The sequence below is a fragment of the Rhinoraja longicauda genome, unplaced genomic scaffold, assembly GCF_053455715.1.
Source record: "Rhinoraja longicauda isolate Sanriku21f unplaced genomic scaffold, sRhiLon1.1 Scf000082, whole genome shotgun sequence".
NCBI lineage: Eukaryota > Metazoa > Chordata > Chondrichthyes > Rajiformes > Arhynchobatidae > Rhinoraja > Rhinoraja longicauda.
The window spans coordinates 29,124-55,769 of NW_027601300.1; the positions used below are offsets into that span (position 1 = coordinate 29,124).

The window sequence follows — 26,646 nt, forward strand, 5'->3', positions numbered from 1 at the left end:
TCTTAAGGAGATGGCAGATATCCGTGAAGAACTAGGTTAATTCTTAAATTTAATTCACCAAATATTTATTTTAAGTACCATAAATAACGGTGGTGCGTATTGCACACGTTGTTGATAGAACATTGGTCTTCAAGGACATCATAATTTGCATTTCATGTGAAAAAAATCAGAAATTAAAATTGTTTCTAAATTACTTTGTTTTCAACGTTATGTGACTAAACCGATAAGTTATGTGACTAAACCAATGTCCTTGGGGGAGTGTTTGCTAGCGCTGTCGGGGAGGATTTAAACTAATATGGCAGGGGGATGGGAACAAAAGCAGAGAGACAGAGGGGTATAAAATGAGGGTAGAAACAATAGTTAACAAGGTGAAAAGTAAAAACGGCAGGCAGACAAATCCAGGGCAAAAATCAAAAAGGACCACTTTGCAACATAATTATATAAGGGGCAAGAGTATTATAACAACAAGCCTGAAGTCTTTGTGTCTCAATGCAAGGAGTATACGCAATAAGGTGGATGAATTGAATGTGGAGATAGTTATTAATGATTATGATATAGTTGGGATTACGGAGACATGGCTCCAGGGTGACCAAGGCTGGGAGCTCAACATCCAGGGATATTCTATATTCAGGCGGGATAGACAGAAAGGAAAAGGAGGTGGGGTAGCGTTGCTGGTTAGAGAGGAGATTAACGCAGTGTAAAGGAAGGACATTAGCTCGGAGGATGTGGAATCGATATGGGTAGAGCTGCAAAACACTAAGGGGCAGAAAACGCTAGTGGGAGTTGTGTACAGGCCACCTAACAGCAGTAGTGAGGTTGGGGTGGCATCAAACAGGAAATTAGAAATGCGTGCACTAAAGGTGCAGCAGTTATAATGGGTGACTTCAATCTACATATAGATTGGGCGAACCAAATTGGCAGAGGTGCTGAGGTGCCAGTTCTTGGAATGTTTGCGAGATGGTTTTCTAAACCAACATGTCGAGGAACCAACGAGAGAGCAGGCCATTCTAAACTGGGTATTGAGTAATGAGGAAGGGTTAGTTAGCAGTTGGGTTGTGTGAGGCCCCTTGGGCAAAAGTGAGCATAATATGGTGGAGTTCTTCATTAGGATGGAGAGTGAAAAAGTCAATTCAGAAACAAGTGCTCTGAACTTAAAGAAAGGTAACTTTGAGGGTATGAGATGTGAATTGTCCAAGGCAGACTGGCAATTTATACTTAAAGGGTTGACGGTGGACATGCAATGGAAGGCATTTAAAGATTGCATGGATGAACTACAACAATTGTTCATCCCAGTTTGGCAAAAGAACAAACCAGAAAAGGTAGTGCATCCATGGCTAACAAGGGAAATCAAGGATAGTATTAAAACAAAAGATGAAGCATATAAATTAGCCAGAAAAAGTATCATACCAGAGGACTGGGGGAAATTCAGAGTCCAGCAGAGGAGGACAAAGGGCTTAATTAGGAAACGGAAAATAGATTATGAGAGAAAACTGGCAGGGAGCATAAAAACTGACTGCAAAAGCTTTTATAGATATGTGAAGAGAAAAAGACGATTGAAGACAAATGTAGGTCCCTTGCAGTCGGAAACAGGTGAATTGATCATAGGGAACAAGGAGATGGCAGACCAATTGAACAACTACTTTGTTTCTGTCTTCACTAGGGAAGACATTAAAAAATCTGCCGGAAACAGCAGGGGACCGGGGGTCTAACGAGATGGAGGAACTGAGGGTAATCCAGGTTAGTCGGGAAGTGGTGTTAGGTAAATTAAATGGATTAAAGGCCGATAAATCCCCAGGGCCAGATAGGCTGCATCCCAGAGTGCTTAAGGAAGTAGCCTCAGAAATAGTGGATGCATTAGTGATAATTTTTCAAAACTCTTTAGATTCAGGAGTAGTTCTTGAGGATTGGAGGGTAGCTAATGTAACCCCACTTTTTAAAAAGGGAGGGAGAGAGAAAACGGGGAATTATAGACCAGTTAGCCTAACATCGGTAGTGAGGAAAATGCTAGAGTCAGTTATTAAAGATGTGATAGCATCACATTTGGAAAGTGGTGAAATCATCGGACAAAGTCAGCATGGATTTATGAAAGGCAAATCATGCCTGACGAATCTTATAGAATTTTTCGAGGATGTAACTAGTAGAGTGGATAAGGGAGAACCAGTCGATGTGTTATATCTGGACTTTCAGAAGGCCCTCGACAAGGTACCACATTGGAGATTGGGGTACAAACATAAAGCACACGGTATTGGGGGTTCAGTGTTGAGGTGGATAGAGAATTGGTTGGCGGACAGGAAGCAAAGAGTAGGAATAAACGGGTCCTTTTTGGAATGGCAGGCAGTGACTAGTGGGGTACCGCAAGGCTCAGTGCTGGGACCCCAGTTATTTACAATATATATTAATGATTAGGACGAGGGAATTGAAAGCAACATCTCTAAGTTTGCGGATGACACGAAGCTGGGTGGCAGTGTTAGCTGCGAGGAAGATGCTAGGAGGCTGCAGAGTGACTTGGATAGATTAGGAGAGTGGGCAAATGCATGGCAGATGCAATATAATGTGGATAAATGTGAGGTTATCCACTTTGTCGGCAAGAACAGGAAAGCAGAGTATTACCTGAATGGTGGCCAATTAGGAAAAGGGGAGATGCAACGTGACCTGGGTGTCATGCTGCACCAGTCATTGAAAGCAAGCGTGCAGGTGCAGCAGGCAGTGAAGAAAGCGAATGGTATGTTAGCATTCATAGCAAGAGGATTTGAGTATAGGAGCAGGGATGTTCTGCTGCAGTTGGACAGGGCCTTGGTGAGACCGCACCTGGTATTGTGTATAGTTTTGGTCTCCTAATCTGAGGAAAGACATTCTAGCCTTAGAGGGAGTACAGAGAAGGTTCGCCAGATTGATCCCTGGGATGGCAGGACTTTCATATGAAGAAAGACTCGATAGACTAGGCTTATACTCGCTGGAATTTAGAAGACTGCGGGGGGATCTTATTGAAACATATAAAATTCTTAAGGGGTTGGAGAGGCTGGATGCGGGAAGATTGTTCCCGATGTTGGGGAAGTCCAGAACCAGGGGTCACAGCTTAAGGATAAGGGGAAGTCTTTTAGGACCGAGATGAGAAAACATTTCTTCACAGAGAGTGGTGAGTCTGTGGAATTCTCTGCCACAGAAGGTAGTTGAGGCCAGTTCATTGGCTATATTTAAGAGGGAGTTAGATGTGGCCCTTGTGGCTAAAGGGATCAGGAGGTATGGAGAGAAGGCAGGTACAGGTTACTGAGCTGGATGATCAGCCATGATCATATTGAATGGCGGTGCAGGCTCGAAGGGCCGAATGGCCTACTCCTGCACCTATTTTCTATGTTTCTATGATATTGATTGCATTATCAAAGGTTCAAAGGTCAGTTTATTGACACATGTACCAATTGAGGTACAGTGAAATTTTGAATTACCATACAGCCATACTAAAAAGAGCAATGACACACAACTACATAAAAGTTAACATAAACATCCACCACAGTGGATTCCCCATATTCCTCACTGTGATCGAAGGCAACAAACTCCACCCTTCTTCCTCTTTATTCTCCTGCAGTCAGAGCAGTCGAACCTTGCGCACTCGAGGCGATAAAAGCTCCCGGGGCCTGGAGCTCCCGAAGTCGGCCTCTAACCAGGGACCACAAGCTCCAAGACGATAAATCCACAGGCTCCCGTGCTCCAAAGTCAATCCCCAACAGGGATCGCAAGCTCCATCCACGATGTTAAGTCTCCAGGCTCCGCACTTGAAGCTACCGAAGTCAGTGTCCAGCAGAGGCCGCCAGCTCCTCAATGTTAGGCCTTAGTTTGGACAGATACGACACGGAACAAAAAAAACACCAAAAAAAAACAACAATTTTAATCGCATCTCCGTCAAGGCAACACTAAAAAAAGGTTTCCCCCCAACCCACCCCCCACATAAAACAAGCTAAAAAACACTAAAGCATACATTTAACACATACTAAAAAAACAAGTGAAGGGACACTGTTGGCGAGGCAGCCATTGCTGGCGCCACCCTGTGCAAACACTAAACATTTCACATAATTCACAAAGGCATTGACAAAGCACAATTCAGAATTGGATATTAATTTTCACAAGATGTTTACATGCTCAACTTGATGTAGTTGAAAATGCCCTAATTTCATCTCCACACCATATTTTATCATTCACTCTGGCTTAATGCTCAACTTCGTTTGTGCATTTTAATAACCCCCCCACAATCCCACTGAACAACCATTTTCAATAGTTGTTCATCCAGAGCATGTAATATCCTTGTTCATAGGTTTTGATATGACCTCATTTAAGGTAAAAAGGTAGGCTGTAATGGAAAGAATGAAACTTGTAGCTGAACAGCAGTGAAACACATTGATGGGTGGATGTGTTAGAGATGGAGGAAAACCAACGCATAGCTCTTAAAGGCAGAATTCTATGGTTATCTGTTAGATTACGATCTCTCAAAATCATCTTAACCATTCCTAACTTTAATTTTATCGTGTGTGCTATCATCTTCACTAACTTTCCGGTGACATTGATTGTGCACCAGAAACAATGTTTATTCCTCATAGAGGGAACACTATTTTAACTCTCAAGCCGACATGTATTACTTCAGAAAACCGATTAAATAGAAGCCTTATAATGAGCAGGAGTATTAGCAGTGAATTATATACAATATTTATCATAGGGAATTCAAATAGGTCTGAGTTTACACATTGGAATTTGTTTCTCTTAGAACTTTTTCAATGACAATTTTGAACATTTTACAAAGATTTGGTTACTTATGCTGTATATCAATTTTGTGCCTAATCATTTTGCACAGCCATGCTAATGATCAACATTTAATCTTTCATCAGAAGAAAAATTACGTGAAAAGGAGTCAGGTAATGTACTTAATCACAGTTGAATTATATTTTCAGTGGTATTTTATGCATTGAAAAGAGCACTAAAATTATTCTCAGATGAGAATTATGTCCTGGCTTCTACACTTAATGATCTGCAAATAACGTTGGAGATTTTTTGTCACTGTAAATCTAAGCAGCGCCGCATTCTTCGCGACGGATATAGTAACTGTTTGTAGGGAGAGCATAATGTATCTTTTTATTCTAAGTTCCAAGAGATAAGCATCAAAACCAGGATGCTTGGGTTCTAATACAGTTCATAATAAATTCATGAAAATCAAACGAAACGATTGCAAAACGGTTGGGGTTCTGGCGGAAATATGAAATCACAAAAAATGCTTTCCAATATGCCAAAATATTTGAAATCCAAAATCTTGCACTTGCAAAATGGCATGCGCAGTGGTGAGAGTTCAGTTTATTGCAGCTAAAGCATCTTGCCGTTCAAAACAAACTGCGTATGAAAATACAATCGAGACACGAGTATGTCAGCTAGTGCCATAGTTTAATACAGCATGGAAACAGGCCCTGTGACCGAACTAGTCTATACAGACCCAGATCCCACATCCAAGCGAAAGAAAAAATAAAGAAACTGCACAGCATAGTGTTGCAGTTACAGAGAACCTGCAAATGTCAACAAGTGCAAGGGCCATAATGGGGTACATCGGAAGATCGGGCATGCTTGAAATATCCTTGGCCTTCAAGACTCGACTAACAGCGGAGAAGATATTCCCTAATCTGCAGCTACGAGTTTTCAAACTTTGCCCTTCTTATGCCCGAGAGAAGAAGGGAGATGACAGATGGTCGGGTAGCATGTCTTAATACAGACATGAAGACTTGGAATAAATGAGGTTTCCCTAAATAATGACATTGATGAGGGAGTCTTGTTCTGCAGATAGACTGTGTAATTCGAACTCAATGCAGCAAACATCGTGTAACAGATTGGCAAAGCTATTTGAAAGTCTCAAAGGCTGGGGAGTAGATAGAATATCCTTTCTTTTGGTTGAGGGTTGAAGAGTGAATGCCAAAAGTGATACCCTCCAAATACACTGTAATTTATTGGACTTTGATAGTAACTTTAATGTGCGAATTGAAATGCAGCGCTCAAAAAGCTGGATAGTTATCCCTTAGTACATCTTTCTCAGGGTAATGAAGTGGCTGAATGGGTCTATCAGTATTTTACATACATAGAGCAAGCTTGAACTCAACAATCCAAATAGCCTCCGATAATGCCGTAACCCTTGTGGTCCTCTTCATTCAGCTTACAAATAAAAACCAGATCAATTATTACAAGTTTTACATTTGCATTAAACACAGGACAAAATCATGTCACAAATTATTTGAAAAATCTCCAGGTCATTCATCTCTGCCATATTTATCTTTAGAGCTGAATTATCTTCGTGCTATTTGCAGTAAGTAACAAGTCTTATTTTCTGATTACATGTTTACATATCGAAGACTGTAAAGTTGCAATGTTCTCAGTCACATCTGATTTTAGTAAAACATAAAGATATATAGTTCCGCGCTTCGCACTTTTTTAACTTGTCGGTTGAAATGCAAGACTGACCTCAAAGTCCTGCATAGGTAGAATTGTAATGCACCCGAGCAGAGCGTAATGTAGAGTTTATCAGAATAACTGCAAATTAATGTTTTTTGGAACAGAAATTTACTTTGGCTGATATGAAGTCTGTAATAATTTGATTGGCGATCCAATAAAAAGAGGGGTGGTCTCAAAATCTGAGATTAAACTGAAAGTATAAATGTGATGAACGATGGGCTGTTTCAAGGGTGTGGGAATAGTGAATATGATTTGGAAATCACGTAGCCAATTCCACATAGAAAATTATTCCAACTGGTTGTCTTGCATGCAAGTAAAAACAGGAACGTGCCAGGGAGTCAACAAATCAGACATCATTTTGAGAGACAGAGTCAACGTCCGACAGCCAGGTTTTATTTGTCACCAAAGATAAACTTTGCACAGGGCTGTGCAGCGAACGTATTGGTGTAGATGGCAGTTACATTGCACTCAACCAGAGTTGAACAGTACATCAGGCGATCGGTAAACACACAGGGAAGGCACTGCCAGACATGATTAATTACCCACGTTCGCCGTGCCAGTCAGGATGCAGTCCTCTGCTCCATGTCTAAGTCCCCAAAGCGTTCATGTGGCTCTGTACATTCTGCCCAACACCAACCTTCCTGTGCTCATTCATCCACAGATATATTGGCAACTATCTCAGTCTCGTGCGTTGCAATGTGTGGATATGGAGATGAGACGATCTGATCCATAAGCGGATGTAGCCAGAAGTTTTCTATGAAGTTCCTGTTCAAGATATGCAATATGCAACCTAGTAAAACATAACAAGGAAGCAATCATAGATGCAGTCGCTACCATCTTCTTAATGCCATAGATTGCACTAATGTATACATCACATACATTTGATAACATAAATGTCAAATGTGTTCTCATCCTCATATTTCACACAGAAACACGACTCTGCCATTTGATAATACTGACAAGTGCAACAGCAAAATAGTGCTGAGCACGGAATCTCGGATTTCATTTTGCCTAATCAGTTAAATGATAATTTTTGTTTTTCAGGAAAAGGCGAGGATATAAAAAGTAAGACTGATGCATTTTCTACCTACAATTATATTTTCTCTCCATATAACTCACAAAATCAATTTGTAGTTTTGAGATGAGTTTATTAATTCCCTTATTTCCAGTACTATCGACATCATTGCGATTGATCCTTTTGGGAAACTTTACAAATCAAAATATGTTGAAATATTCCGGGAATTCAAAGTTTCCAAGTTTTCACACTCAGAGCAACAGCGTGGATAAATGAGTTATTCTGTTCTTAAATATATACGCTTCGAGCGTGTTTCAAATCATGCCTATTGTTGACAGGTTTATTTGATATGGTGTGTAGTTAGCATGCTGCAATCATAAAACAGTTTTCACTGATAAAATTCGACGAATTTCATAGCGTCAGCAAGTCATCGAAAAAAAAATACGACTCGACACTCGGAGACTATTCAGACCATCGTTTTTCTATCAGTTTTCCAGATAGGAAGTTCACTTCTTACCACTCTATTGGCATTTATTTTCTGTCATGCCACTCAAAGTCATGCTATCCTTTATGTTACCTTCTCAATATTTCACATGATTTGCATGCCAGTCCCAGAAGAGGACCTACAATCATCCACTCTTAAAATTGTTCCACTCTTTTAATTCTCTTTTCTACTTGCAAATCTCAGAACATTAGGTTGTACTCTAACTGTTGTACTTGTGCATGGATTGCTTGTATTCATGTCTCGTATTATCTGATTTGATTGGATAGCATGCAAAAATATATATTTTTCCAATGTATCTCGGCATACGTTTACAATAATTAACTGACATCGATACCAATACCAGTTATACCTCCCACCATTACTTTTTTGGATTAAAATCAATTTGCCATACTCTGCTCACTGTTCAAGCCATACACACCTTTTTCACAGTATTATGCTTTCCACTGCATGGTCAATTAATCTCCTCAGCCATCTACGTGCCAGCATCAACCAACCAAAAACATAAGCACGCACACACACACACGTTCCACAATAGAGAAAACGATAGTTATCTTGAATCTTTCCATCAATGTACAGCAGATCAACCGGAATCAGGCATTTATAAATTTTGCTTCCTTTACTGCTCTTGCGTCATATAGCTCGGAAACAGATCATTCGCCCCAACTTCCCTATGCCAACTAAGATGCTCCATCTACGCCTGTCCCACCTGCCTGCGTTAGAGAGCTAACCTGCCCAAACACTTCCTATAGCAACATCTTGTAAACACGTTTTCAATCTTTCCAGTTTAACAACATCCTTCCCAGAACAGGGTAATCAACACCGAACACACCCGAAACACGCTCAGACCAACGCTTTGTGCAACTGCAATATAACATTCCAACTTCTATATTCAATGCCCTGGCTGACAAAGGCAAATATACCAAAAGCTTTCTAGAGCACACTATCTACCTGTGATGCCACCCTCAAGCCTGCACTCCTAGATCCTATACTCTACCAAACAATGGGTAAAGACATTTCACATGGTTAACCAATCATATGTTTTGCTGTACCTTGACTTAACTAAACAATAGGTCATTTTAACTGTGCCTGAGAAATAAGTTAATTTGTGAAAAACTATTCATGACAATAACCTGTACAATCTCTATTTTTCAGAAACAATTGAAGATACAGAGACATGAAAAATTACCTGATTAAAAAAAATCTATCTCTGCATCTTTCTTTCAACTGCAATTGACTTGCTTGGCATCGGGATTTTTTTTCTGCGTATTAAATTTGCGATTAACATAGTTATCTGCTATTTCTTAACCTGAGGGAATATTCAACATAGCAGTGGAAAATATAGGTGATTTCTCCAGCAAAACTATATTTGTAATAATATCTCTGTCATAGCAGCGTGAAGATTTCTCATGGTTAATCTTGCTGGTTATCCACACTAGAAATGCTTGATATTCTGTTACAATTACTGGAATGTATTTAAATAGTAAGATTTCACAGCGTTTAACTAATGCCGGCACAGATTTCATACTGTTTTATTTACTCACTGGTGTTAATAATAACAATTGTTATTATCATGTTTGCAAGCCAGCAGATCCATTCGATATTGTTATCAAGTCAAGTCAATTTTATTTGTATAGCACACTTAAAAACAACCCACGTTGACCAAAGTGCTGTACATCTGATTAGGTACTAAGGAAAAAATGAAACATACAGTAGCATACAAACACAACAGCACATACAAAACAGTTCACAGCGCCTCCTCAATGAGTCTCAAACGCTAGGGAGTAGAAATAGGTTGGGTAACCATGTAATACATTATATTAATCATCATGGACTGAATAATGCAGAGGTGCTTCAATGTCATGTGCCAGTGGTACAAAAGGTTAACATTCCAAAGAGTGATCACTGAAAATCTCTTGATTATCTAATGTGACCAAGTAACCATGTCAAATGAATGATATGGAAGTCAGTATCCAATGTACATGCTTAGTGCAACTAATTTCAATTGAAAATTATGTAACCTCAATTGGTAGTGCAATTATTTCATTTAACACAAAGGGCAGTATAACTGACAGATAAACAGACAGACAATATTCATTAGTTCGAACTCCATACATGAAGTACTCAAAATACGAAGAAATAAGGTCATGAAATTCACATTATTTACTTTCACCGAATATCATGCACATGGTCACAAAAGGTGGATATTTACAGCTTATCTCCTAGTCTACTTTCCTGTTTATTGAGCAAAAACAACATTAATTACACCCATTTGGTAAACACCTCTGCCAGTGTAATTAGATAGTTTTCAAAACGTCCTTGGTCACATTAGATAATCAAGAGATTTTCAGTGACCACTCTCGGGAATAATCCCCAATTAAAAATTTAACATTTTATAAACTCTCTAAATTTGCGGATGACACGAAGCTGGGTGGCAGTGTTAGCTGCGAGGAGGATGCTAGGAGGCTGCAGAGTGACTTGGATAGATTAGGCGAGTGGGCAAATGCATGGCAGATGCAATATAATGTGGATAAATGTGAGGTTATCCACTTTGGCGGCAAGAACAGGAAAGCAGAGTATTACCTGAATGGTGGCCAATTAGGAAAAGGGGAGATGCAACGTGACCTGGGTGCCATGGTGCACCAGTCATTGAAAGCAAGCGTGCAGGTGCAGCAGGCAGTGAAGAAAGCGAATGGTATGTTAGCATTCATAGCAAGAGGATTTGAGTATAGGAGCAGGGAGGTTCTGCTGCAGTTGTACAGGGCCTTGGTGAGATCGCACCTGGAGTATTGTGTACAGTTTTGGTCTCCTAATCTGAGGAAAGACATTCTAGCCTTAGAGGGAGTACAGAGAAGGTTCACCAGATTGATCCCTGGGATGGTAGGACTTTCATATGAAGACTGGATAGACTAAGCTTATACTCGCTGGAATTTAGAAGACTGAGGGGGGATCTTACAGAAACATATAAAATTCTTAAGGGGTTGGACAGGCTAGATGCGGGAAGATTGTTCCCGATGTTGGGGAAGTCCAGAACCAGGGGTCACAGCTTAAGGATAAGGGGGAATTCTTTTAGGACTGAGATGAGAAAACATTTCTTCACACAGAGAGTGGTGAGTCTGTGGAATTCCTTGCCACAGAAGGTAGTTGAGGCCAGTTCATTGGCTATATTTAAGAGGGAGTTAGATGTGGCCCTTGTGGCTAAAGGGATCAGGGGGTATGGAGAGAAGGCAGGTACAGGTTACTGAGCCGATCAGCCATGATCATATTGAATGGCGGTGCAGGCTCGAAGGGCCGAATGGCCTACTCCTGCACCTATTTTCTATGTTTCTATGTACCAGTGGCACATGACATTGAGGCATCTCTGCATTTTACAGTCCATGATGATTAATATAACGTATTACATTGTAAGTAGTAAAATGAAAGATGTATTTACTCCCGGCAAAGTACTTAATAAAATCATTCCTCCAATCGAGTCTTCATTCAGATTCCTTGGGAATACCTGAATGTTTGCGTGCGTAAAGGACGTCATGCTCATAACATATAGCTGCGACTTCACACAAATAATATGGGGGACCTTCTAGAGAAAGTCAATGAACATTTTGCTGGCCTGTCGCCATCTTTCTCTCATGTGCTCAACACGTCCCTTTCGTTCCACCCAACACACACACATATATCTGGGTGCCATTTTCTCCTTGGCTTCACTTTGCAACATAACCACACCGCAGTGATTTTAGTGTTCAAAGCTGAGCATCGGGTGAATGCTCAATATTACTTATTTCTTATCGATCTGATTAATGTTGACTTGGTTTATCAAAAGTGTGCATCTGCCGTGCACTCTGTCGTGCACGAAGCATGAAAAGAGATTACCAGTTTGCTTAAATTGGTCTGTGCTTTTGGCAATTAAAAATGCTTATTTCTCTGAACATCGCATTGTTTGTTGTATGGAAGATTAACTGATGTTAACAAGAAAGTAAACAAATTTGGGGTGGGGTCTCTCATTTCAGCATCTGGGTATTTAGCTGAACAAAATATTTTAATTCCTGTGTATGCAACACATTAACCTACAAGATTTGCATGCGTAGTGTGCAGTCAAACGTTCAAGGAATGCAGCAAGCAAGTAATGCCGCAGATAAGACACAAAATGGTGAAGTAACTCAGCGGGTCTGGCATCAATGACATTCTTTAACCATCGCTTGGTCTAAACCAGTGGTGTCCAAACTTTTTTCAAAGAGGGCCAGATTTGATAATGTGAAAATACCCGAGGGCCAATGGCCCCCCACCCCCCGAACCTTTAATTAATGCGCTCCCCCCCCCGGACCTTTAACTCATGCGCCCCCCCCGGTCCTTGCGTCTGACAATCCGCAGATGGGGCAGCGCTGACTGCCGGGAGGTGTAGTCGCCGTCGCCTCTCCCGCTGGGGGGGGGATGCGGCACCCGCCCGACTGACAGGATCGCCTGCCAATGAGCGTGCGGGGTGAGGAGAGCTCAGCTGCTGCTCTTCCCCCCCCCCCCCAACCCCGGGAAGTGTAGTCGCCATCGCCTCTCCCGCTCGGGGCGGGGGGGTCGGGTAGCGCTGACCGCCGGGAGGTGTAGTCGTCTTCTCCCCTCCCCCTCGCCCTACCTTCATTCTGTTAGTCAGTGCTGGCGGGCCATAAATAATACATTTTAAGACGGAAGCTGCGGGCCGTATAAAATCTGACCTCAGGCCGCGATTGGTCCCCGGGCCAGACTTTGGACATGTCTGGTCTAAACCATGAAATTCCTTACCTACCAGCATACTGGGAGAACCTTCATCTAAAGCACTGCTGAAACTCCCGGCAGATGCTCACCACCATTTCCTCAAGAACAGTTAGAGAAGAGCTTTAAATGCTGGCATTGCCAGTGATACCCATGTCCTGCAAGAGAATGAAAAAAATTGCATCAAGCAAATACTTTATGAAACAATTAAAAAATGAGTATCAAGTTGCAGCACAGAGGCGTAGATCCGGGTTTGAGCCTTACTATGGATCTTTGCCTGTACAAAGTTTGTCTGTTCTCCCCCTGACCTGTGTGGATTTTCGCCGAGATCTTTAGTTTCCTCCCACACTGCAAAGACGTACAGGTTTGTTGGTTAATTGGCTTGGTGTAAATGTAAAATTGTTCCTTGTGTGTGTGCAGAGCAGTGTTAATGTGCGGCAATCGCTGGTCGGTGCAGACTCGGTGGGCCGAAGAGCCTGTTTCCATGCTGTGCCCCTAAACTATACTAAAAGCGGCTGGAAGTGAGGAACACTGCAGTGTCACAGACCCTGGAGTGTTTAATTGGACATGCTGATGTTACGGCCAAACAGAACAAGAGTTTGCATCTGCTAAATATCTAGTGAAACATGAGATATTGAAATGTGATACCTGAAATTACCACATTTTCCCTATTTCTATCAAGCATACTTGCCTGCAATGCTAAAACTAAGGCTCAGATTAAAAGGGAAATACGATACGATAGTAGCTATGCGGTGAGAGGATAAAAAGTTTAACGGAGATGTGCAGGACAACCTTTTTTACACTACACACGGAGTGTAAAAGGGGCCTGGAATACATTATCAGGGGTGATGGTGGAGACAGATGCAATAGTGGTGTTTAAGAGGCTTTTAGATAGGCACATGGAACTGCAGGGAATATAGGGATCCGGATTAGGCAGATGAGATCAGTTTAACTTCGCATCATGTTCAGCACAAACATTGGGGGCCAAAGGGCCCATTCCTGAGCTGCACTGTTGTACGCTCCAACATTGCACAGATCCAATAAACAATTTTCACACCCTTTGGTGGTTTTCCACTTCCTTGAAATGGTGAAGCAAGCTATTTTCCCCCTTGCTCCTATTCAAATGCATCTATTCTTCAAAACAATCACTCAAGCAGGTGTTCATGGTATCACAGGGCAAGATGTAGCCAACACCCAAGTTAAGCCAAAGTGATTTACAAACAGGCCACAGTCTAATGCTTGTGACTGTGAAAAGGGATTGGAAGAAATTAGTTGTTCTTCTCATAAAGCTATTAATCAAATTCAAATTACCAACAACCACTCTGAAAATTATGCATTTCTCACCTATGCTTAACTTGAGGTGCCTGGTTATTAGGTCAGTGCAGTTGTCTATTAATGATGCAAGTTGATAATTAATCCCCAATTGTTCTAAATTAAACAATAGCATATTAAACTCCATTTTACCGCCAATGAAAAGCAAATCTCAGATGCAAAGCAAATATTTTGCTTACCAGAAAACTATGGATATTCCTTAGCTTGCAAGAACTGCCAGCAGAAACCAATTTTAACTGTGTGTGCTGGGCCCAGCAAGAAAGAACCCGGATGACAACCTTGAAAGAGATAACAATCGAAAATTAGCCATGATTAATATTGATCACTTTGGCCAGCTGGCCTATTTCGCTGTTCCATCATTCCAGGTTGCTTGCCTGATTTCTTGAAAAAACAGAGAAAAATCACTAAAATGTAAAGGAGCTACACTATGATTATTTAATGCAAAGATATATTTTGATTTTATTATATCTTGTGTTTAGACTTCTTAGATGGGTGAGAAAATATTTTTTTGCATGGCTGTTTCATGCAAGCCAAGCATCTTTTGCAGTCAAGTTACAAGAGCTATAACGGCTTTGGGTTTTACTATATTGAAATGGTTTACTTCACCAAAACCCAGCTGCAAGTTACCTGTGTGATGGAATAGTCTGCACTTATTTAATGTCCTCAGAGAGAAACACGTGTGGCTCGCATCATCCCAGGACAGCATGGTTTGCCTCACTTATATGTAATCCAGTAGCTTAACTGTTCACCCATCCCTTACTGCACAACATGTATGCCGCGTTTAGTATCTACAGGATTAACTGACGCAACTTGCGAAAATTCAATCCGCAGGACCTTCCAAACCTTAGTGGGCACAACATGGAAGGACATCGGAGCTGATGTATAAGAACACCCATCGTGTCCACATTCATCTCCATGTCATGTGCCACTCTGACTTGGAACAACATTTCAATTTGCTTTCACACTGGTGGATAAAAGTTTGGAACCCCATTACTGTAGTGATTGTAGCTAGAAGAAAGCAAGTTTAAATGTCACTCTCAGAACCTACTATTTGAGTTTAGTTTTTTTTTAAAAGTTTTTAGAGATACAGAGCAGAAGCAGGCCCTTCAGCCCACCGAGTCAGTGCCGACCCCACACATTAACACAAGACTACACACACTAGGGACAATTCACACTTATACGAAGTATACAAACTCAAGCCAATTAACCTATACATCTTTGGAGTGTGGGGAGAAACCGAAGAACCCGGAGAAACCCACGCGGTCACAGGGAGAACGTACAAACTCCATACAGACAGCACCTGTCGTTGGGATCAAACACGGGTCACTGGCGCTGCAAGGTAGCAACTGTACCGCTGCGCCACCATGCCACCCCTTATTTATTACAATAGTTTATTATCAGAAAGAATCTAGAAATAATCACTGACAAAGTGTCAAGCAAAGTGTTGGCCTTTCAGAAAGGAACCTTACTGTCAGCACTGCATTAACGAATGGTACAGTGGCAAGGCAGAAACCTAAAATTATCCTCAATAGGCACTCAGAAAGCAAGCCCATGATGCGTGAAGGACACTGAACCCATGACAAAAGTTTTTTTTTTAACATAAAGCAAACTAATTTGCCCAGAAAACGATTGAGAGTGGAAAACGCATGTAAAATGTGCAACAATAAAACTCAGTTAGTTGCAACAGTTCAGTCACTAGATTGACTGATGGAGAAATTACCCAAATCAAAGCTGGGAAATTACTTATCACTATCGCATCCTTTCAATCAAAACAAACTGCACCATTGAGATAAGTAAAAGCACCGTCCTTACCCATCTTGGGCTAGAATGACTCCGATGATGCAATGTGGTTGACTCCTAAATCTTCCCGAAAAATCAAACAGAAGATCCGCAACCTACTCAAGAGAATCTAGGATTGGACATGAAGTTTAAGCTTTGCTTTTAACAACGCATACAGACAACAACAAAGTTTCAGCAACATTGCGAGAGCACTTTCAGAGCAGGCTGACGAGGGTCCCAGCCTGAAACGTCACCTATCCGTGTGCTCCAGAGGTGCTGCCTAACCCACTGAGTTACTCCGGCACCTCGTGTCTTTTTTTTGTAAACCAGCATCTGCAGCTCCTTGTGTCTCCACTTTCACCCGTAGATTTTAGCAGATCAAACATGTGTTTAGCCTCCTTCACTTTCAGCAGAAATTAGTTGGAGGTGATATATGCAGCTTTGCTCGATGTCAAAAAATATATGTCAAATTATTTTCGGCAGAATAATTATCAAAAAGAAACAAAAACACATTTGGACAGGTGTTTAGTTTAGTTTATGTTCATTGTGTTGCTTGTTCACCAGTACATGGACAAGAAAGGTTTAGCGGGATGGATATGAGCCAAACTGGGACAAGTGCGACTCGTGTAGATAGAGCAGCTTGTCAGCATGGACAAGTTGGGCCGAAGAGCTTGTTTCCATGCTGTATGACTATGATTCGAATTAATTTACCTTGTTTTTAAGTATGATATCTGGAACATCACCAGACATCATTTACCTTGGTTTTAAAGTACGATATCCAGAACATTACCCCTGCTTATCTGCTGCAAAAATGGTCATCGGTTCCATTATTACTTCAAGCTTGATATTTCCCTTAAAACTCTACTCAGCTATCTGCCATGCTTTGAGCATGAACACTGTCCATATTACAACTTGTACAAAATGTACTTAATCTCTCTCCTCTGCATTCATCAACTTCCACTGGTTCCCAAGTCACGATCACCTTGACTTAAAATTCTAGATTTTCAAATTTTAGTCAAGGCGGATACCACTTATGGAGACTAAAGTTAAGTTAGCAGACCTGTTGGATCTTCCTGTTTCTACCATTTTAATTTCCCTTCCCACATCAACCTTTCTCCACTGGGCCTCTTCCATTTCCACAGTGAGGCCACAGCAAACTGGAGGTACAACACCTCATATTCCCCTTGGGTAGCTTAGAACCCAACATTACAAACATTGAATTCTCCAATTTTCGTACAGGGAGAACGTACAAACTCCGTACAGTCGGTACCCATAGTCAGGATCGAACCTGGGTCTCTGGCGCCATAAGTCCGCAACTCCACCGCTGCGCCACCCTAATTGGAGGTATGCACCTAACTTACCAAACTATCCAATTAACAGGAAAGACAGAAATAAAAATTCACTTTGAAAAAATAAATCCACACAATGGAAAATCTTAGTTTAGTTTAAGAGATACTGCACGGAAACAGGCCCTTCGGCCCACCGGGTCGGCACCGACCAGCGATCCTATCACATTAACACTATCCTACACCCGCTAGGGACAATTATTTACATTTACCAAGTCAATTAACCTACAAACCTGCACGTCTTTGGAGTGTGGGAGGAAAGCAAAGTTCTCGGAGAAAACCCACGCAGTTCACGGGGAGAACGTATAAACTCTGTACAGACAGCGCCCGTAGTCGGGATCGAACCCGGGTTTCTGGCGCTGCATTCGCTGTAAGGCAGCAACTCTACCGCTGTGCCACTGTGCCGCCTCAAAATAAATAGTGCCAATTCCTCCCATTGAGCACTGAAAGACTTTGGACCTTGCACATTTGTTATCTGTCAAGTGTGAACTCCCTTCCTGATTTGGTTGAGCAGCCTTGTTTTTATTTGAAATTTCCAGAAACTGTCATATTTTGCTTTAAACAACCTTAACAAAGCCTTAATTGGAATCTCAGGAATCATCCAGTGAAGTGCCCTATTGTATCAGTGATGAACAGCCACACTAAAAATGAGCAACAACAAAATTGCACTGTCCTCTCCTCATTTTCCAAGCTGGAGTCCATCTTGCATATCTGTCTACCCATTCTTCACGAGGCAAACAGGCACCCACACGCTCAAGATTACAGCCTAGTGATGAGTAGGAACTACAGCAAATTATTCTGAAATCTGTTAAAGCAGACAACAGTTCAACGGGTACATGTTGCTGAGCGCAAAGGGTTGGAAAGGTGCAGCAAGCGGCAGAATTAACTATAACAGACATCGTCTTCGACTTTACTTAGAAAAATCTGACAATAGACAGCAAGCCACCATAGAAGTTGATCGCAAACCCCTGCCTCGATGGTAGGCCCCAATGTACAAACCATTAGATGAGACTGTGCATTAATAAATCTAACAAAGATACTACTGAATACCTTTACAGGTCGGTTTTAAAGATTAACACGGACGCAACACGCTCAGGCTGAATACTGATTGTTTATTGTAAATCGTATTACAGAAAATCCAAATGCTTCAGATTTAAATTCTTGACAATTATGCGAGTCATTGCTGCTGAACACAAAAAGAAACCCAGAGAGAAAAATTAAAACCAAAAAGATTTTTAAAAATAACTTGCTCACAATTTGGTGAGTAGACGAGTCAGCAGCTAATTAACACCGATATTTTAAGAGTTAGTGTCGCACTAACATTTGTCCACGCTAAAACCAACAAGCAAAACATATGACCCGAGTTTCTGCACGTACCAAGGGGACCCGCGGCTCTCGTCACGATGCAAAGCAAACCTGCGAAAGAAGGGACAGTGCAGATTGATTAAAAACAGGGCTTTCAACTCGCCGCCACACAGGTGCATACCACTGAGAATGTGTTACTAAGAGTAGGAGTCTATTCCTGATCTCGACCTGCCAACAAGTCTATTCTGAACCTGATGATACCCAAACAGCAACTGCAAGTGGGACACAACCACATCTTGATTCTCGTTACCGATATTTGATCAGTCATGCTGTACACATACAACACTTTTCAGTCACGGCCAGGAAGCAGCCCGAATACCAGCTATCCAAGGCTCAAGAGCTGCGTAGCACATTAATGATCACCCCTCTCAGTGTCTGGAAAATGGACATTCCTTGCTGTTAATAGAGCAAAGCGCCTCACTACTTGGAACTTCGACTTAACGGTTCAGTAAATAGCAAAAAAAAGTTATTGACAAACACATTTTTTTTACAAGACTTAACCTAGGGTAGTGGGTGCATTGTCATAAGTCAGTACAACGAAAGACAATATCGAATCTCCCCCTTTTAGGTTATCAAAATCCGGATAGAAGTACACCAGATAACCAAAGGAAAAAAAAATGCAGCCACTGAAGCAGGATTTATTTATCTAGCAAATAAAAATGACTTTACGACCAAGGCAGTGGTTCGATCTGTGTGGATTTAGCAGATTTTCGCAGGTACCAGAGGCTCTTCAAATTTTGTGCACTAGGTTAATTCCCGGAATGGCGGGACTATCATATGTTGAAAGACTGGAGCGACTAAGCTTGTATACACTGGAATTTAGAAAGATGAGAGGAGATCTTATCGAAACGTATAAGATTATTAAGGGGTTGGACACGTTAGAGGCAGGAAACATGTTCCCAATGTTGGGGGAGTCCAGAACAAGGGGCCACAGTTTAAGAATAAGGGGTAGGCCATTTAGAACTGAGATGAGGAAAAACTTTTTCAGTCAGAGAGTTGTGAATCTGTGGAATTCTCTGCCTCAGAAGGCAGTGGAGGCCAATTCTCTGAATGCATTCAAGAGAGAGCTGGATAGAGCTCTTAAGGATAGCAGAGTCAGGGGGTATGGGGAGAAGGCAGGAACGGGGTACTGATTGAGAATGATCAGCCATGATCACATTGAATGGCGGTGCTGGCTCGAAGGGCCGAATGGCCTCCTCCTGCACCTATTGTCTATTGTCTACCACTTCTATACACTCAAATTTGGAGTAACTATCACATCATCTACCGATATATGAAATTAAAACCCACTTAATCAGCAGAGAGTCCTCACAGCACTGTATGAAAAAAAGTGAACACTCATTCTGTTACCTGATACATGTGGCCTCTGGGACACATTTCTTGTCCAAGCCCAGAACACAGAGCCCCTGAATACAAAGAGTGGAAGTGCTGACAATATGCTCAATGGATTGAACAGTAGCAACATCTGTCAGATGCACCTTCCAGGGCTTATTCTTTGATGCCACCACCACCTTTGTACCAGGTAACAAATTGGGATGACATATTACAGTGTGTATCCCATGCAGCCTAATGAATGCTAATCGACTATTGATTTCCTGATCAGCTTCTCATAGGAGTCTAAAAGTACATGTCCACACAAAATGTGACTACAGCATGCACCCAACTGCCTCTCTATAATGAATACAACTTAATAGGAATGCTGGATTGAAACGGTGGTACAAGGGTGTCTCCTTTCTCAGAAGGTTATTTACATTATGACTAGTTAAGATCAACCACAAAAACAAAAATGACAAATTCCATTTCAAATTTCCAGAAAACTGTGTTTGTGTCTTGATCTTAATTAACTAATGATTGTGACGCACTCAATTTGTTGAAATTTAGTAAGATTCTTTTGCTTCATTGAGATGCAAGAAACTGCCTGGGAAAACAGTTGACCTATACTTCATTACCTTACCCACCCCACACCAAAGGTTTCCTTAGCTCTCTTTAATATTCTCACGAATGACCAACTAGTTTATTGCAGCATGGAACTGGACAGATATGGGAAGTGTCAGATTTCACGCTGCTAGTTAACCTCATCCCGAGGAATATCAGGCATGACAACTGAGTATGGAACATCTCTGCTAGTGATGGAAGAAAAAGAATTAAACAATACACCCAATCATATTCCCGAACCATTGGAATGAGTTTCAGTTGCGATAAAGATGTACAATATATTAATTGGCGTTTTTTCGGCTATCCTTCACAAGAGTCAGAAAAAGTGCCACGAATTGCCGCGACAGATTAGTGACACAGAGCACCGTTTACTTAAAACTCAATGGGATTTGCCGAAGTCGTGCAAAATGCTCTGCTCCTATACTCAGATCCTAACTTGTGTTTGGCCTCCCCGCTCCTGCTTCTCTTGTGCACTCTCCATCTTTTCCTCGGTTTATATCAGGCTGGATCCTCTCCTCCTATCAATCCCTTCTCTCCCACAGCTCAGTTCTGAGCTCAGAGCTTACCCCAGTCTACCACTGCCAGATTTTCCTCACATACTCTTACATGTTCTAACCTAATAGCTTCATGCACAATGAGGCAATGTGCTTTTTTTTTTCTTGTCAAGACAAAAAAATAAAACGTGGTGCATGGATTTGGGACGGGACCAAAAAAAAGCTCACTGTGGCTGTATGGATTACAAGACTTCCAGAATGTATTTGGCATCAAATATCTGTTAATGCATGCAGTGCTTACCAGAGCCAAGTATAACCAATCAGATCTGTAATTTTAAACACAGACCAGTGGGAAGAAAATAATGTGGTAATCCATATTACAGCAAATTAAGGTCCACCAACATTTCTGTGGACATATGGGATCTCAATCACCAGCTCAACATTCTGCTTATAGGCCTGAACTTGTTAGGAAAAAAAAAGTGAGGATTCTACACCAGGCCAGCCAAAACCATAACCGTGCAGACTTGTCAACAGTCCATGCGCAATGATGGCAGCCTTTGCAAGGGTCATAATATGTAAACCTAGAGTCTGTGACACGCTAACATAGTGACTGTGTCCACCGATGCTTTGTAATTCATGTTCATAGAGTACCAGAGGAGGCTGACGTTCCATAGCTTTATAAAACATAGGAGCAGAATTAGGCCATTCGGCCTATCGCACCTACACCATTCAATTATGGCGAACCTCTTTCCCTCTCAATCCCATTCCCCTTTTTTCTCGCTGTAACCTTTGACACTCTTACTAATTAAGAACCTATCAATCTCCACTTTAAGTCATTAAGAGACTTGGCCTCCACAGCCATCAGTGGCAATGAATTCCAAGATTCACCACTGACACGCTAAGAAATTCCACCCAATCTTTCCAAAAGTACGTCCTTTTATTTCAAGGCTGTGCTCGCCGGTTCCAGAATCTCCCACTAGTGGAAACATCCTCACTGCATCTACTCAACCCAGGCCTTTCATTATTCGGTAGTTTTCGATGCCATTCCCTCTCATCCTCTGAAATCTAGCAAATACAGGCTCAGAGCCACCAAACGCTCATCATACGTAACCCATTCATCCCCAGCATCATTCTCGTAAACCTCCTCTGGACCCTCTCCAACACCAGCCAATGAGAATACAAATGCATTACCAATGTTAAACAATCCTCACCTTAAGTTAGTATGTGGGGTACTGAGCACGAGGGTACTGAGCAGCAGCAGAGTACTGCGCAGCAGAGTACTGAGCAGCCGAGTACTGGGCGGCAGAGTATTGAGCAGCAGAATATTGCGCGGCAGTGTACTGTGCAGCTGAGTACTGGGCTGCAGAGTACTGAGCGGTAGCGTACGGATCCCTCGCGTCAGTATGTGTATGGTCATACGCAGATGTAGCAACCGCACCGTGCTCGAACCCATATTCGCTGCCCACAGCAGACATGGACGCTTGGCGTCGTATAGGGCTCCTGTCGCGACCGTAATAGGAAGTGGAAGTTGCCAATGGCCGCCGCTCGTATGGCTTTACCGCACCGGGGATACGATCTCGCAGGGAAGTGCCAAGAGACGTATATTGCGCCGTTTGTCCATAAGGATCTCCAACTGCTCCGTAGGATCCTGCCCGATACTTTTCGTAGTAGTCGGAGGCCCCGTATCGCTCATCGTATAGAGGGCGATCTCCATACCCAGCTATGGGGCGCGCGGTCATCGAAAAGGGATCTAGATAATCGCGTGAGAAGTTGCCTTCAAAACTGCTTTCGAGACCACCTTGATCTTTGGGACACTCTTTAGACCAGTGGCCTTCTTTACCACACCGGAAACAGCCGTTTTTTTCGCCCATCCCAGGTTGCATCCGCAGCCGACTCTTGGACAGTTCAACTTGCAGCCGTTTGCCTTGAAAAGGAGATGCAATACAATATCAGTAAGAAGAACATTAACCAGATGCACTGGCTGACACATCAGCATAAGTGAGGATCTTTGCTTCGCTTGTCAAACAATACAAAGAAATCACATCTTAACTAACAACACAGGACAAATTCACTGTATATCTGAACCAGGCCCGAAAGTGCAAAGCTCATTTCTTGAACAGTGATGACTTGGTTTACATCAGCCACAGCTGTTCCACAAGGTTACTGACTTCCGTGATATGGAATGCAAAAATCAGAATTAAAGTGTGGAAAACATACTTGCTCATTGGGAAATAACGTTGGAATATATGATCCAAATACAATTATGTTGAGTTATCAATGAACAATGGGTTCCGAGCTAACTTTTTGCAAAACAGCCAAGCACAAATAAAAAGTAACCAATGCTTGTTACAAAAGATACAGAATATGAAATCAGTTATCAGTAATGCAATTATAGAGTGTTAGTTGGATTTAATATAGCTCACTGTTTTTTTGTTAACTACAATAAAGTTTATTACCAAGTAAGGAAACTTTCTGCCCAGACTTCATTGTTGTTGACATAATTATTGTGGATTAGAAGGTAACCCAAAGGAATATTCTTGGCAGTTTTAATCACTTTCGCGGCATTTTGGATCTTTAATACGAATTAAAGGTAGTAGTGGCACAGATCGTAGAGCTGCTGCCACCGAAAGCTACAAACGTAGGTTGAATCCCGACTTCAGATGCTGTTGGTGGGGGAAGATGTATTCTCCTTGTGTCTGCGTGGGTTTTCTCCAATTTCTCTGGCTTCCACCCAGATCCCCAAGACATGTCAGTTGGTAGGTAGGTTGGCTACAGTAAATTACCCAAAGAGAGCAAGTGAGTGATAGAATCTGGGGAAATTTTATGAGAATGCAAGGACAGTAAAACTAGTCATTAATCTAAGATTACTGTAAATGGGTGATTGATGATTGCCATGGAATCAGTGGGTCAAATGACCCACTTCTGAGCTGCATGACTACATAAACTCAATGTCTGGAAACTATTGTAGAGTTGTTCACTTATTTCGCCAGGCAATTGCACCAAGAAACACATTACTTTACACAATGACAATACAGACAGGGGAAAATTGAAGGTGTCGACATGCATTGTTTCTTTGCAGAAACAGTCATCCACCAACTCAGGGTAGGAAGGAACTGCAGATGTTGGTTTAAACTGAAGATTTATTTTTCATTGTACTCTTGTCCAGCTAAGCTCTTTGTTCAGGAGATAACTAGAGACGGATGATAAATAGTACCAAGAATTCGTGAACACAAGAACCCAAGATTGAACAAAAAGTCTGTGTGTCATGGCACTCTTGCAGGAGAGCCACTGATAATATATTGACATCACCCATTCCTTTTATCCAGAGATGCTGCCTGTCCCGCTGAGTTACTCCAGCATTTTTTGTCTAACTCAGGGTATATCAGAGTAAAGCTGCTAGACTAATATCCAAAGGCCCGGACTTTCAGGTAGACAGTCAGAACCAAATGTGCAACACTAGAGAGCAAATCTATAAGACCAAGAGGTTTAATGGAAAGGTGCGGGAAACAAGATTTTTCTTTAAACAATGGTGGGGGCCTGGAATGCACTGCAGATGAATGCAGATACAATAAGGCATATGAGGTGCTTTCAGATAGGCACATGGAAATGCAGGGAATAGAGCGAGATGGATCATGTACAGGCAGATGAGATCTGTTTAACTTGGCATCATGCTCAGCACAATCATTGTGGTCCGTTCCTGTGTTGTACTGTTCTACGTTCTATGGACTGTTGATGCAGAGGGGCAACATCAAATCACGTCGTGATAGATAAATAAATCATTGCTGCCACAAAATACAAGACTGTTATTAAACAAAAAGCAATTCACAAATATCTTCCAGGAAAGGAACATGTGTCTACATAGACATTTTGCAATATCGGTCGCTGGAGAATGCAATTTATTTTTCATTGTACTCTTGTCCAGCTAAGCTCTTTGTTCAGGAGTTAACTAGAGACGGATGATAAATAGTACCAAGAATTCGTGAACACAAGAACCCAAGATTGAACAAAAAGTCTGTGTGTCATGGCACTCTTGCAGGAGAGCCACTGATAATATATTGACATTAGAACTAAGGAAGAATTAGGTTGCTCCATTGATGTCACAGCTAACGATCGTATTGAGTAAACTCTAATTTCCTTTTTAGAGTAGGTCATTTTTATAACACTAGTCATCTTGCTCAACCAACATAGGCAACCCAAATCAATGGTAGAAAGCCTGTGTACTCAATAGTATTCCCCACAAAAGCAATAGTGTTTCGGCAAGGAAAATGAACACAGAAATCAATGAACAATCAAAATTAGTGCACAGACAGTAAATGGTTTAAGGTGGTTGGAGAGAGATGCAATCAGCAATATGAACTGTTCTAGCAATACCCAGGTACACATCTGATCATATTGCAGTCATCCATCAAACATAGAAACTAGCTTTATATAGCATATCCATTTAGATACTAAAGCATCAGCAAACAGAATTCTGGCCTCTGTTATTCCAAATATGAGATACACCCAAGAAGAATTTGAACAAGGAGCATGCATGGTGGATGCAATTGAAAGGGTTACATGAGGAGAGAATACCAGGCCATTTCCCTCATCCAACATCAACGGCTAGCTTCAGAATGTTCTCCGTTCTACTGCCAATCCACTAAGATCACCTGCTGCATGGTCACTTTATAATGTTCATCAGTGAGTTTATCCCCCGGAAACACCCCAGATGTTCCCAGACCAATTAATTCCCTGCCATCAACATCCTTTATTTTCCAAATCTCAAAAATACATCACAAATGAATCTCACAATCAAGGGATCAGTGCAAAGAGCCACCATCTTTCACATTTAATCATTAATTGAGGACAATGAAACAGTTAATAGGGAGGTGGCTCCAGGCATATTCCTAATCTGAGGTGGACACAAAATGCTGGAGTAACTCAGTGGGACAGGCAGCATTTCTGGACAGAAGGAATGGGTGACATTTCGGGTCGAGACCCTTCTTCAGACTGATGTCAGGGGAGTGGGCGGGACAGAGATAGAATGTAGTCGGAGACAGTGAGAGTGGTGGGAGAACTGGGAAGGGGAGGGGATAGAGAGCAAGGGATATTTTAAGTTAGAGAAGTCAATGTTCATACCACTGGGGTGTAAGCTACCCAAGCGAAATATGAGGTGCTGTTTCTCCAATTTGCGCTGGGCCTCACTCTGACAATGGAGGAGGCCCAGGACAGAAAGGTCAGATTGGGATATCGTGGATCCCGCAGCTCCGTTCTTGCTCCCCCTTACCCCATTCACAACTAGAACAGAGTCCCCCTTGTCCTCACCTTCCACCCCATCAACCGTCGCTTTCAGCAGATAATCCTCCAACACCTTTGCCACCTCCAACAGGATCCCACTACAGGCCATGACTTCACATCTCCACCACTTTCTGCTTTCCGTAGACCGTTACCTCCGCAACTCCCTCGTCAACTCGTCCCTTCCCACCCAAACCACCCCCTCCCCAAGCACTTTCCCCTGCAACTGCAGGAGATGCAACACCTGTCCCTTTACCTCCCCCCTTGACTCCATCCAAGGACCCAGACAGTTTTTTCAGGTGAGGCAGAGGTTCACTTGCACCTCCTCCAACCTCATCTACTGTAACTGCTGTTCCAGGTGTCAGCTTCTGTACATTGGTGAGCCCAAGTGCA

At 42.0% G+C, this 26,646-nt stretch overlaps 1 protein-coding gene across 6 annotated transcripts in view; it reads right to left on the reverse strand.

Moving 5' to 3' along the window:
• Positions 1 to 3,367: 3,367 nt before the first annotated feature.
• LOC144589836 (RNA-binding protein 4B-like) overlaps positions 3,368 to 26,646 on the reverse strand; it is a 32,507-nt gene continuing 9,228 nt past the window's right edge. Inside the window, exons 3-6 of one of the 6 annotated variants that reach the window (XR_013546011.1) lie at positions 14,240 to 14,338; positions 12,763 to 12,886; positions 9,536 to 9,680; positions 7,126 to 7,264 (exon numbers count right to left, since the gene is read on the reverse strand). Coding sequence is in view for 2 of the 6 variants with exons in the window: in XM_078394866.1 (XP_078250992.1) it covers positions 22,197 to 22,903 (707 nt within the window). In the remaining 4 variants the exon portion in view is untranslated. Of the gene's footprint in view, positions 3,826 to 5,227; positions 7,265 to 9,535; positions 9,681 to 12,758; positions 12,887 to 14,239; positions 14,339 to 18,195; positions 18,602 to 22,190; positions 22,904 to 26,646 lie in introns of those variants that run through there. The other 5 variants (XR_013546013.1, XR_013546012.1, XR_013546010.1 and 2 more) reach the window with 5 other exon arrangements.